General features: G+C 37.9%; 1 gene segment (V, D, J or C); it reads right to left on the bottom strand.

Moving 5' to 3' along the window:
* Positions 1-379: 379 nt before the first annotated feature.
* Positions 380-1,076, bottom strand: LOC131518223 (T cell receptor alpha variable 9-2-like). The segment is given in 2 exon segments: positions 380-729; positions 853-1,076. Coding segments are annotated over 2 exon segments (381 nt in total).
* Between the last annotated feature and the right edge of the window lie 13,161 nt (positions 1,077-14,237).

Raw genomic sequence — 14,237 nt, 5'->3', positions numbered from 1 at the left:
CCTCTCCTGCCCATCCTCTGTCAGGAAGACATGGGACGGACACCACCTTCTTGGGCACACCCTGGCTCTCTCAATGTGTCATTGGACACAGCAATACCCACCAGGGGGCCCTCAGCAGCTTGTGGGGCTGGACTTTCACTGCAGGGTGAGCAAGACACCACTTCAATGTTATGTGGTTTCACCTTGAAATTACTTAGGTCCTGGCTTAGGAACTATTGCATTTATATTTCACTAGTGAACAGCTGGGTTTGGGGAATGTTCCTTCTGGTTCCCATGCTCTAGCCATTTGTACGACTTTTATATCAAGCAGACACTGAGGGGCAAACCACCATACACTGTGCTGGAACCAGAGAGGATCAGTCAGAGACGCTCAGCATCCCAGGCCCTGTTCTGCTCAGAGTTTGCGCTCAGCTCCCCCTGCAGTCCCTGTCACTGTGTCCCTCACAGCACAGTAGTACACAGCCGAATCTGACACTTGCACTGAGGATTTCTCCAAGTGGAAGGTTTTGGATTTGCTTTGTAGGGTGGCTTCAAAACCTTTGTGACTTCCCTTCTCCTTGTCCCTCAAGGCTTTCAGGAGGAGCTGTGGACCTTCTCCAGGATACTGGACATACCAGAAAAGAGTGGGGGACACTGCTGTTGAATAAGTACAGTTTATAGTCAGGGCCTCCCCTTCAGAGAGGGTCACTGGGCCTTCCATCTGGGTCACTGAGTCTCCATGGGTTCGTCCTGGGGAAAAAGAAAAGAGACCTGTGTTACCTTGGGCATAAATCTCCTGGATAAATTTATACTTACATGTTTTGCTGACAGAACAGAAGAAAGAATCCAAATTTTAAGAGGCATTTTACTTACCGAGCATCAAGAGTACCACAGTCACGAAGCCTGGAGAAGAGTTCATCTCTAGAGTGTCACCTAGCTAATGTGTTTCATTCTTAGCAGGAAGAAGCATTGGAGAGACAGAGCAATGATCAGTGGAAACCCACATTTCTCAGGAAAGGTGTTTGTGTTAGGAAGCTGCACCCCCTGCTGGACAGGGACTGAAAAAGAGTGCATGGTGGCCAGAGTCCTCCCAGAGTCAGCAAGATGTCTTTGTCCCTGACTTTATGAGGCGCATGTCAGTCTTCAGGTGGCACTTGGAAATCTGAACAGCAGCAATCCTGACCTCTCAGGTCTACTTTCTTCTTAGGACACTACCTGATGTGGAAGTTCTTTAACAGAACATCCCAGCGTGTTTCTGTAGCTGAGAGGGTAACAGTCTCTAAAGCATTAAATACAGTACTTTATGTTTTCACGTATCCACTGTGGGCCAGCCTATAATCCACTGACTGCCAGAAAACAGTTGGGTTTGAATACAGAGAAAGTAATAAGAAGTCAAGTCATTACTGAGTGATTCTGTGTTTTTCGGCACTGTACCCCAATATTTAGAACACTTACTGTCCTTTTCTAAGCACTCACTAAGTATTTCTTAAACAGAAATAATGAACAAATGGCCTTTAATTGAAATACAGTGTTTCTTGGTCCTAAAATAATACCAGTTGTAAGGAATACTGTCTTCTTAATAAAAGTTTTTCAGAAGAAAAGTCACACTATTTTATAGTCAAATATTTTAGTCAAGTATTCTTCATTTTCAAAAACATTAAAAAGTTAAAAAGTGTGAATTCTAGACAGAAGAAACGTCATAAATGAAGTTGTCGAATTCCTATTAAATGATCTGAGATTCTTATCTCATTCTCTCACTGCTTTGTTGAGTCTTATACGTATAAGGTAACTATTATGTGAATTTGGCAACAATTACTAATCCTATACTATTAACAAGTTTTAGCCTCAAAGATGCTATACATTAGCATTTATCACATTTTCTTGATAACCATTAGTCAACTATTTTTCTCCCAAAGGTAAGGAATGAGGATTATCAGGATAAAGTTCTAGAGAGGGACACATCTTCTCTAAAGCCCTGGAAACATTTATCTCTAGACACATAGATGGAAGCTTAGCTCAGGCTGTTCCCTGGAGGCCACTCTCCACGGATTCACATCAAGGAGCTTCATGAGTCCAGAGACAACATGGTACTGGTTTCCCAGATGCAGAGGGAAGTAAGAAATTCGGTCCTGGATACTTTTTGTGTTCACACGTCCTTTTGCTTGTCCTCCACCTTCCGAATCACACTGTCCGAACCTGCCTCAAAACTCTGCTAGAAGGAATTTGGGACAAACAGCATTAAACCTCTATTCAGATACACAGGGAGATTGCTAGATAGGTTGGGATGATGCTGGCTTCAAAATAAGCGTATACCACATGGATTCAGCAAGTCATCATCCATAAGTTTTTACAAAGCATAATTTTAGGCCAGTGAAAACCTACAGGGGAAATATTTTGCATCTGGGGTCACACAAGAAGACTTGCACAACATGGAGGGAAGATACATAGTAAATTTGCATCTTTATGGCTTTATTAATGTATAATTTTCATAAAAATAAACTGTACAAATTTAAAGAAAACAATTCTATAGGATTTGACATACGTGTGTATTTGTGAAGCCATGACCACAATGGAGGTAATGAACATATGCATCACCTCAAAATTTGCCTCATGTCTCTGTAATCCTTTCAATCCTCTCCCTCCTGCATTCCAGGCAACACTTCTGTCATGAATCAGTTGGCATATTTCATAATACTGTATGAGTGGAATCACATGTACTCCTTTGTCTGGCTTCTTCTCAGCACAATTATTTTAATATTCTTCCACATAATTATTTTGAGATTCTTCCATGGTTATAACTGTCAGGAGGTTTTTGCTTTTTGTTGCTGTGTAGTATCCCATCATAGGCCTATGAAACAGTTTGTCTATTCACCTGCTGGCCTTCAGATTAGCTCCAGGGAAGCTGTTACAAATAAAGCTGCTATGAACCTTTGTGTATATGATTTTTTAATGTTATCTTTCAATTTATTTTTAGAGAGAGTGAGAGAATGAAAACACAGTGGTGTGGAGCATAAAGAGGTAGAGAGAGAGAATCCCAAGCAGGCTCCACACTCAGCATGCTGAGCCCAGCACAGGGCTCCATATCACAACTGATAATGACCTGAGCGGAAATCAAGAGTCAGACACTCAACCGGCTGAGCCACCCAGGTGCCCTGTGTATATGATTTCTTATTGACATATGCTTTCATTTCTCTTGGGTCAATAACAGGGAGTAGAATAGCTGGATTATATGGTAGGTGTATATTTGGCTTTGTTAAACCAATTTTTTCTAGTAGCTTCTTTGTAGATTCCCTTGCATTTTATGCTCAGATGATTATTCTAATAAAGATAAATTCACTTCTTCCTTTCCAAACTGTATGTCTTTTGCTTCTTCCATGTTCCTTATTAAATTGGCTAGAACTTCTAGTTCAATATTAAATACAAGTGGTGAGAGCCAAACTTCTTCCCTTACTTCTGAAACTAAAGAGAAAGCATTTAGGTTTTCACCATCAAGTCTGACATTTGATGTAGGTTTTTTGTAGAGCCCCTTTTTTAGGTTGAGAAAATTCCCTTTAATTTCTAATTTGCTGTGGGGTTCAATCAGGAATTGATACGGATTTTATAAAAATGCTTTATCTGTACCTATTGAGATTACCCTCATAAATTGGTCATCTGCTACTTGTCAATCATCTTGGATACATTATTGATAAATTGTCACAACAAAATATTAAAGAAGATATCACTCTCCTGTTTTACAAACAATGAAACGAGGCTCAAAAGTACCAAAGTTCATGGCTGAGCTAACAGTTTTGAACACAGTGCTCGATGACAGCAAAAACCTGTTCCCTGTTTTTGCCACTATAGATCGCTGTCACAGAAAATTTGAGAGAAACACGAGAGGGTGGCAAAATGACTTCTCCCTACGCCTTTCAAATATTTTAAGACGTTCTTTAACAGGTTCTTTATTGATGCAAGTGGAACTGATAAAGAAGAACTAAATGATTGCATATTTGGCTCTTTTACCAAAAAAGGAAAGAAACCCTGTTATAATAGATACCCAATCTGCTATAATAGATCTGTGTAGGGGCCTCACCATTCCATTCAGAGGAATTATTAGACATGTGATTGAAGCGGTGCACGGTAGCAAAGGTTTTGTGACCCACCAATATACGAGAGCATCCTTCATGACTAGTGATCACTCCCTTTCTCTGTTCCTTGAAACTTGCTTATGATAACACAGTCTAGAGTGTAGTTGTTCCAATTAACCAGTACACATGTTTCTGAGAAATGTTCAAATAAAATCGCCTTATGATCCAGCAATCCCACTTCTGGTATATATTCAAAGATTCAAAGAATTTGGCTATAAACCCAAAATACTGAGCTGCTTATAAATTCACGTTTCCACCAAAAGGCGCAAGCGATCCCAAAGACCATCCACAGATGCATATGGATAAACAATATGTGGCAAGTACAGACACTGGTACATTACTCAACCTTAAAAAGGAAAAAAAAATCTGACACAGGCTGCAAGGTGGATGAACCCTGAGGACATTATGTCTAACGAAATATCACAAAATGACCAATACTGCATAATTCCACTTCTATGAGGTATCTGAACTAGCCAAACCCATGGAAAGAGAAAGCAGAATGGTAGTTCCCAAGGACTGGAAGGATAGGGTAATGGAGAGCTATTGTTTAATGAATACAAACATTCAGTTCGTCACAATGAAAATTCTGGAATTGTGGAAATGAATGGTGGTGCTGGTTGAACAATAATGAAAATGTATTTAGTACCATAGAATTCTACACTTACAAATGGTTAAAACGGTAAAAATCTATGTTACAATGGTAAAATTCTTTAATGAAAAAAAAATGTAAGAGGTTCTTGTTAAGATTTCTACCCTACACATCCGTCATCCATTACCACTCGAATCTGAAGGCACTGGGGAAATAGGTTTAGAGGTGGAAGGAGGAAAATGGAGAGAATGAGGACTTTGGATTGTGAAACACTGATCAAACAAGCAAGGCTCAGAAGTGTGCAAACTGAGCCACGTGTTGGCAAAAAAAATGCTTGTGAAGGAGTGTTGAAGTGAAAGGCAGGAACCCAACAAGGAGGATAATTCACAGTCTGCCACTTCACAGGGTCCCCCAAAAGCCACTAACTACTGACCTTGTGGATAAGACTGTTGGGAAGCAGGTAAACCTCCAGAATGCAAATTGAGGACATTGATGCTAGCAGTGTTAATAAGATGGGATGAACAACAGTACAGACACATGTCACAGAGTAGGCACCTTGGAAATGCACGGAAGTACAGTTGACTCACAGTAAACAAACCTAATTAAACGAATTAATTCAATAGTACAAAACATCATAATATAAAGCAAAAAAGGAAAACCACAGAGACATTTCACAGCCTTCCTTATTCTAAACAATGCCTGAAACACAATATATACTCAGTACGTATTTACTGAACAAAATTGATATGAAAATCCAACACCTCATACACATTTTAGCTGATATTTGAGTCGCATGTTTACAAATTTTTTAGCCAGTTCTTCTAGCTGAATATAATTACAAAATGGCAAATTGTTTATCGTGACTATTTTAGTGATCAATAAACACTTTCAACACAAATTTTCAGGGGTAAGGATGTTTTTGATGCACAATAATTCTTACCTAGAGAGTTATTTTCTTAGAGTCAGGTTTTCCCTCTAACCCTACACCTGAGCTGCCACAACCTTAGCCACTTCCTGTGTGGGTCAGCAATTTGCTTTGGACCCTACAGCAGGTGGATGTATCAATAAGAGCCCTGGGGTTTGGGTACCTCCCTCCAACACTCCTCTTACTGTAGACACCGTCAGTGCAGAGAAATACACTGGGGAGTCCTCCAGCTATGAAGCTGAGATGACAAGATATGGGATTTCCTGTCTTTGAAAATTCAATGACAAGCAAACTTCTGTGGCATTTTGTTGACTCTAAGAATCCTGACAAACAAGGAAAGTCATCTGCCTGCCGCTGGACTGCTTGTACCACAATAGACTATAACTTAGATCACCGGGGTCATATGTGCATTCCAGGATGACAGCCACTTTCTGCAGTAACATTGCTGGTTGGACTTGAGTTGCCTTCTGGGAAATACTGAATCCCAAAGGAAAAAACATGGAATCAGAGTAGGTGATGTGGCACAAAGAAATTCTATTTTACACATTACCTTCCCTCCTTCCCACAGTACCCACAAGACACTGCCTATCTCAGTATTTTAAGATCATAGAGGAGGCACATTTCCTCCTCTAAGGGTCAGTCACTACCCAGCTACCTTCAGAAGACTGGACAGCAACATGTTTGAGATCTTCCACTAGATGGGAACTGTCTACTTCAATGTCAGGGCTGGGCACTGTGAGGGGAGCCTGCCAGGTGAGGGAAGGATGGCTGGGTATCTGCTGCTGCCGCCCCAGAACAGGAAACAGGGGTTTCCTGGAGTAGCACGTTGTGTGGGTCACGTCACACTTCTCTCTGTACCAGCTGAGAGTCTCACTGCCCAAACATCCTTTCGCATTAAGCGACTCTTAACTTGGAAACAATTCCGTCTGAAAAAGAACTTGTAAAATTTAACACTGAAATGAGGCTTGATGGTTTAACTGTGATACGTTCATTCATGGCGTCTGTGATGAAAGTGGGTGGATGGCACTCACTTAAAAATACTACCTGTGATGGATTATGAAAACAACATAAGATTAAGAATCATGTATGTTCATGCTATGTTCTATCACCTAACATAGAAATACATCATATTATGATAAGAAGACAAAGTGTTTAGACTAACCACTATGGCTCTTTCAGTCTACCTATTGTTATGTCAGTATATCTCTTCTCTATCAGTATCTGTTCATGGCCCTTTGGTGGGGACAAAAGCAGAAAGATCTAATGACTCTTTCCTGAAGAGTTTAGACTAAAGCCCTCAGACAATAGACCCTGTCATTGAGGTCTCTTCTCTTCACTGTAGTTTTGACAGCTCGGCTCTGTTCAAGAAGCACAGAATAGAATGCAAACTGGTGCGGCCACTCTGGAAAACAGTATGGAGTTTCCTCAAAAAATTAAAAATAGAACTACCCTATGACCCAGCAATTGCACTACTAGGTATTTATCCAATACTTAGTAGTAGTATTGGATACAGGAAGACTGACTCAAAGGGGCACATGCACCCCAATATTTATAACAGCAATATTGACAGTTGCCAAGGTATGGAAAGAGCCCAAATATCCATCGACAGACGAATGGATAAAGATGTGGTATATATATATATATATGGAAATATTACTCAGCGATAAAAAAGAAGGAAATCATGTGGTTTGCAACAATGTGGATGGAACTAGAGTGTATTATGCTAAGCAAAATAAGTCTGTCAGAGAAAGACAAATATACGGTATCACTATTATGTGGAATTTAAAATACAAAACAGATGAACATAGGGGAAGGGAAGCAAAAATAATATAAAAACAGAGAGGGATATAAACCATAAAAGATTTAAATACAGAGAACAAACTGAGGGTTGCTGGTGGGGTTTTGGGTGGGGGGCTAAAGGGGTAAGGGGCAGTAAGGAGGGCACATGTTGGGATGAACACTGGGTGTTTTATGTAAGTGATGAATCACTAAATTCTAGTCATGAAATTATTATTACACTATTTGTTAACTAACTTGGATTAGCTTTAAAAAGAAAAAAATATGTCTCCAAGAAGTCCATAGTGAAAAGTGGTCAAGAGAATGGATTTCGGTGTCAGATAAACCTGCGTCTGAGTTAAAAACAACAACAACAACAACAACAACAATTTCTCCTCCTATTATTCAACTCTACTACATTTCTCAATGAAGGAATCAAATGATCATGCTTCTGTCATTCAAGAAGTGTCCATATCCAGGATAAATCTTTTGGACACTCTTAGCCAGATTCTGAATTAATAGATTTTGTTTTTATTAACTTGTTTTATTTTTTTCTTTTAATTTACATCCAAATTAGTTAGAAGATAGTGCAACAATGATTTCAGTAGTAGATTCCTTAGTGCCCCTTACCCATTTAGCTCATCCCCCCTCCCTCAACACCTCCAGCAACCCTCAGTTTGTTCTCCATATTTATGAGTTTCTTCTGTTTTGTCCCCCTCCCTGTTTTCATGTTATTTTTGTTTCCCTTCCCTTATGTTCATCTGTTTTGTCTCTTAAAGTCCTCATATGAGTGAAGTCATATGACTTTTGTCTTTCTCTGACTAATTTCAGGACCATTACGTAGGTCCATCCACGTAGTTGCAAATGGCAAGATTTCATTCTTTTTGATTACCGAGTAATACTCCGTTGTATATATATATACCACATCTTCTTTAGCCATTCATCCATCGATGGACATTTGGGCTCTTTCCATACTTTGGCTATTGTTGATAGTGCTGCTATAAACATGGGGGTGCATGTGTCCTTTCAAAACAGCACACCTGTATCCCGTGGATAAATGCCTAGTAGTGTAATTTCTGGGTCATAGGGTAGATCTATTTTTAGTTTTTTGAGGAACCTCCATACTGTTTTCCAGAGTGGCTGCACTAGCTTGCATTGCCACCAACAATGCAAAAGAGATTCTCTTTCTCCGCATCCTCTTCAACATCTGTTGTTGCCTGAGTTGTTGATGTTAGCCATTCTGACAGGTGTAAGGTGGTATCTCCTTGTGGTTTTGATTTGTATTTCCCTGATGATGAGTGATGTTGAGCATTTTTTCATGTGTCAGTTGGCCATATGGATGTCTTCTTTCGAGAAGTCTCTATTTGTGTCTTTTGCCCATTTCTTCACGGGATTATTTGGGTTTTGGGTGTTGAGTTTGATCAGTTCTTTATAGATTTTGGATACTAACCTTTTATCTGATATGTCGTTTGCAAATATCTTCTCCCATTCTGTCGGTTACCTTTTAGTTTTGCTGATTGTTTCCTTCGCTGTGCAGAAGCTTTTTATTTTGATGAGGTCCCAGTAGTTCATTTTTGCTTTTGTTTCCGTTGCCTCCGGAGACATGTTGAGTAAGAAGTTGCTGCGGGCAAGATCAAAGAGGTTTTTGCCTGCTTTCTCCTTGAGGATTTTGATGGCTTCCTGTCTTACATTGAGGTCTTTCATCCACTTTGAGTTTATGGGTATGGTGTAAGAAAGTGGTCCAGGTTCATTCTTCTGCATGTCACTGTCCAGTTTTCCCAGCACCACTTGCTGAAGAGACTGTATTTATTCCATTGGATATCCTTTCCTGCTTTGTCAAAGATTAGTTGCCCATATGTTTGTGGGTCCATTTCTGGATTCTCTATTCTGTTCTATTGATCTAAGTGTCTGTTCTTGTGCCAGAATCATACTGTCTTGATGATTACAACTTTGTAGTATAGCTTGAAGTCTGGGATTGTGATGCCTCCTGCTTTGGTTTTCTTTTTCAAGATTGCTTTAGCTATTCGGAGTCTTTTCTGGTTCCATACAAATTTTAGGATTGTTTGTTCTAGCTCTGTGAAGAATGCTGGTGTTATTTTGATAGGGATTGAGCTGAATATCAGTTCAGTTTGCTTTGGGTAGTATCGACATTTTAACAATATTTGTTCTTCTTATCCAGGAGCATGGAATCTTTTTCCATTTTTTGGTGTCTTCTTCAATTTCTTTCATCAGCTTTCTATAGTTTTCAGTGTATAGATATTTCACCTCTTTGGTTAGATTTATTCCTAGCTATTTTATGGCTTTTTGTGCAACTGTAAATGGGATCGATTCCTTCATTTCTCTTTCTGTTGCTTGTTGGTGGATAGAAAAGCAACCAGTTTCTTTGCGTTGCTTTTATACCCTGCAACTTTGCTGAATTCATGAATCAATTCTAGCAGTTTTCTGCTGGAAACTTTAGGGTTTTCCATGTAGCATGTCATGTCATCTGCAAGAGTGACGGTTTGACCTCCTTCTGGCCGATTTGGATGCCTTTTATTTCTTTGTGTTGTCTGATTGCAGAGGCTAAGACTTCCAATACTATGTTGAATAACAGTGGCAAGAGTGGACATCCCTGTCTTGTTCCTGACCTTGGGGGGAAAGCTCTCAGTTTTTCCCCATTGAAGATGATATTAGCGTTGGGTCATTCATACATGGCTTTTATGATCTCGAGGTATGATCCTTCTATCCCTACTGTCTTGAGGGTTTTTAACAAGAAAGGATGCTGTATTTTGTCAAATGCTTTCTCTGCATCTATTCAGAGGATCATATGGCTCCTGTCCTTTCTTTTATTGATGTGATGAATCATGTTAATTGTTTTCTGGATATTGAACCACCCCTGCCTGCATCCCAAGTATAAATCCTGCTTGGTCGTGGTGAATAATTTTTTTAATGTATTGTTGGATCCGGTTGGCTAATATCTTGTTGAGGATTTTTGCATCCATGTTCATCAGGGAAATTGGTCTATAGTTCTCCCTTTTAGTGGGGTCTCTGTCTGATTTGGGAATCAGGGTAATGCTGGCTTCATAGAAAGAGTTTGGAAGTTTTCCTTCCATTTCTATTTTTTGGAACAGTTTCAAGAGAATAGGTGTTAACTCCTCCTTAAATGTTTGGTAGAATTCCCCTGGAAAGCCATCTGGCCCTGGACTCTTGCTTTTTGGCAGACTTTTGATGACTAATTTGATTTCCTTACTGGTTATGGGTCTGTTCAAATTTTCTATTTCTTCCTGTTTCAGTTTTGGTAGTGTATATGTTTCTAGGAATTTGTCCATTTCCTCCAGATTGCCCATTTTATTGGCATATAATTGCTCATAATATTTTCTTATTATTTTTTTCTTATGTTTTTATTAAAGAAAACATGTTTTTCTTTAATATGTATTTATTAAGTATTTTTAATATGTAATTTAATTTAAATTTAATAATTTAATATGTATTTATTATGTATTTATTAAGAAAACATAAAAAAATAATTATGTTTTTATTTCTGTTGTGTTGGTTGTGATCTCTCCTCTTTCATTCTTGATTTTATTTTTTTGGGTCCTTTCCTTTTTCTTCTTGACCAAACTGGCTAGTGGTTTATCAATTTTGTTAATTCTTTCAAAGAACCAGCTTCTGGTTTCATTGATTTGTTCTACTGGGTTTGTTGTTGTTTTTTTTTTTTTTGGGTTTCAATAGCATTAATTTCTGCTCTAATCTTTATTATTTCCTATCTTCTGCTAGTTTTGGATTTTATTTGCTGTTCTTTTTCCAGCTCCTTAAGGTGTAAGGTTCGGTTGTGTATCTGAGATCTTTCTTCCTTCTTTAGGAAGGCCTGGATTGCTGTGTACTTTCCTCTTATGACTGCCTTTGCTGCATCCCAGAGGTTTTGAGGTGTGGTGTTATCATTTTCATTGACTTCCATATGCTTTTTAATTTCCTCTTTAACTGCTTGGTTAGTGCATTCATACTTTTTTTTTATTTAAAAAGAAATTTTTTTTAACGTTTACTTATTTTTGAGACAGAGAGAGACAGATCATGAATGGGGGAAGGGCAGAGAGATAGGGAGACACAGAATCGGAAGCAGGCTCCAGGCTCAGAGCCATCAGCCCAGAGCCTGACGCAGGGCTCGAACTCATGGACCGCGAGATCGTGACCTGAACTGAAGTTGGACGCTTAACTGACTGAGCCACCCAGGCACCCCGCGCATTCATTCCTTCGCAGGATGTTCTTCAGTCTCCAAGTATTTGTTTCCTTTCCAAATTTTTTCTTGTGGTTGATTTTGAGTTTCATAGCGTTGTGGTCTGAAAATATGTACGTATGATCTTGATCTTTTTGTACTTACTTAGGGCTGATTTGTGTCCCAGTATATGGTCTAATCTGGAGAACGTTCCATGTGCACTGGAGAAGAATGTATATTCTGCTGCTTCAGGATGAAATGTTCTGAATATATCTGTTAAGTCCATCTGGTCCAATGTGTCATTCAAAGCCATTGTTTCCTTGTTGATTTTTTGATTAGAGATCTGTCCATTGTTGTGAGTGGGGTGTTGAAGTCTCCTACTATTATGGTACTACTATCTATGAGTTTCTTATGTTTGTGATTAATCGATTTATATATTTGGGTGCTTTTACATTTGGTGCATAAATGTTTACAATTGTTAGGTCTTCTTGGTGAATAGACCCCTTGGTCATGATATAATGCCCTTCTGCATCTCTTGATACAGTCTTTATTTTAAAGTCTAGATTGTCTGATATAAGTATGGCTACTCCGGCTTTCTTTTGTTGACCATTCGCATGATAGATGGTTCTCCATCCCCTTATTTTCAATCTGTAGGTGTCTTTAGGTCTAAAGTGGGTCTCTTGTAAACAGCATATTGATGGGTCTTGTTTTCTTATCCATTCTGTTACCCTAGGTCTTTTGATTGGAGCATTGAGTTCATTGACGTTTACAGTGAGTACTGAAAGATATGAATTTATTGCCATTATGATGCTTGTAGAGTTGGAGTTTCTGGTGGTGTTCTCTGGTCCTTTCTAATCTTTTGTTGCTTTTGGTATTTATTTATTTATTTATTTATTTATTTATTTATTTATTTATATAACTTTTCATCTTTTGTCCCCTCAGAGAGCCCCTTTTAATATTTCTTGCAGGGCTGGTTTAGTGGTCACAAACTCCTTTAATTTTTGTTTGTCAGGGAAACTTTTTATCTCTCCTTCTATTTTGATTGACAGCCTTGCTGGAGAAAGAATTCTTGGCTGCATATTTTTCTGATTCAGCACACTGAATATATCCTGCCACTCCTTTCTGGCCTGCCAGGTTTCTGTGGATAGGTCTGCTGCAAACATGATCTGTCTTCCCTTGTAGGTTAGGGACTTCTTTTCCCTTTCTGCTTTCATAATTCTCTCCTTGCCTGAGTATTTTGTGAATTCGACTATGATATGCCTTGTTGGTGGTCGGTTTTTGTTGAATCTAATGGCAGTCCTCTGTGCTTCCTGGATTTTGATGTCTGTGTCTTTTCCCAGGTTAGGAAAGTTTTCTGCTCTAATTTGCTCACATAACCCTTCTACCCCTATTTCTCTCTCTTCCTCCTCTGGAAACCCTATGATTCTGATGTTGTTCCTTTTTAAAGAGTCCCTGATTTCTCTAATTCTTAAATCGTGCTCTTTTGCCTTCATCGCCCTCTTTTTCTCTGCTTCATTATTCTCTATAAGTTTGTCCTCTATATCGCTGATTTTCTGTTCTGCCTCGTCCATCCTTGCACCGCTGCATCCATCCATGATTGCAGTTCAGTTATAACATTTTTAATTTCATTCTGGCTATTTTTTACTTCTTTTATCTCTGCAGAAATGGATTCTAATCTATTCAACTCCAGCTAGTAATCTTATTACTGTGATTCTAAATTCTGTTTCAGACATCTTGTTGTATCTGTTGGTTAAATCCCTGGCTGTCATTTCTTCATGCTCTTTCTTTTGGGGTGAATTCCTTCGTTTCATCATTTTGAAGAGAGAAATGGAATTAATGAGGTAGAAAAATTAAGATTAAAAAAATAAAATTAAAGAAATATTAAAATTAAAAAATCAAAATCACACACACAAAAATCGAATAAATGATGCTAGATTCTAGGTGTGTTTTGGTCTGGGTGTTGAAAGTGGTTTGACAGATTAGAGGAAAAAAAGTGAGGAAAGAAAAAAAAGGAAATCGTTTGAGAATTTGAAAAAATGAATACACTGAAGTATAGTAAAATGAGATGATGGAAGTAAAATAGATTTTGAAAAAATTTACACAAAAGTAAAGAATATAGTAGGAAAAAAATTAAAGATAAATATTTCTAATAAAAATTAAAAATAAAAATGAATTATTTTTCTCTTTCTGTATTCAAGAAAAAGAAAAGAAATGAAAAAGAGAGAAAAAAAGAAATCATTTGAAAATTTGAAAAAGTGAATACACTGTAGTAGACTAAAATAACATGATGGAAGTAAAATAGAACTTGAAAAATTTACATAAAAGCAAAGAATATAGTAAAAAATTTTTAAAGAAAAATATTTTTAATATAAATTCAAAGTAAAAATGAAGTTTTTCACTTTCTGCATTCACAAATAAGGAAAGAAACGAAAAAGAGAAAAAAGAAAAAAGAAAACAAGAAATTTGTTTGAAAATTGGAAAAGGTGAATACACTGAAGTAGACTAAAATAGAATGATGGAAGTAAGAATTTGAAAAAATTTACACAAAAGTAAAAAATATAATAAAAATTTTAAGAAAAATATTTTTAATAAAAATCAAAAATAAAAATGAATTTTTTCTCTTTCTGTATTCAAGAAAAAGAATAGTGT

This window comes from Neofelis nebulosa, chromosome 7, assembly GCF_028018385.1.
Source record: "Neofelis nebulosa isolate mNeoNeb1 chromosome 7, mNeoNeb1.pri, whole genome shotgun sequence".
In the NCBI taxonomy this organism is placed as follows: Eukaryota; Metazoa; Chordata; class Mammalia; order Carnivora; family Felidae; genus Neofelis; species Neofelis nebulosa.
The sequence above is the reverse complement of the archived record's forward strand: the minus strand, read 5'-3'. Positions and strand labels throughout refer to the sequence as shown.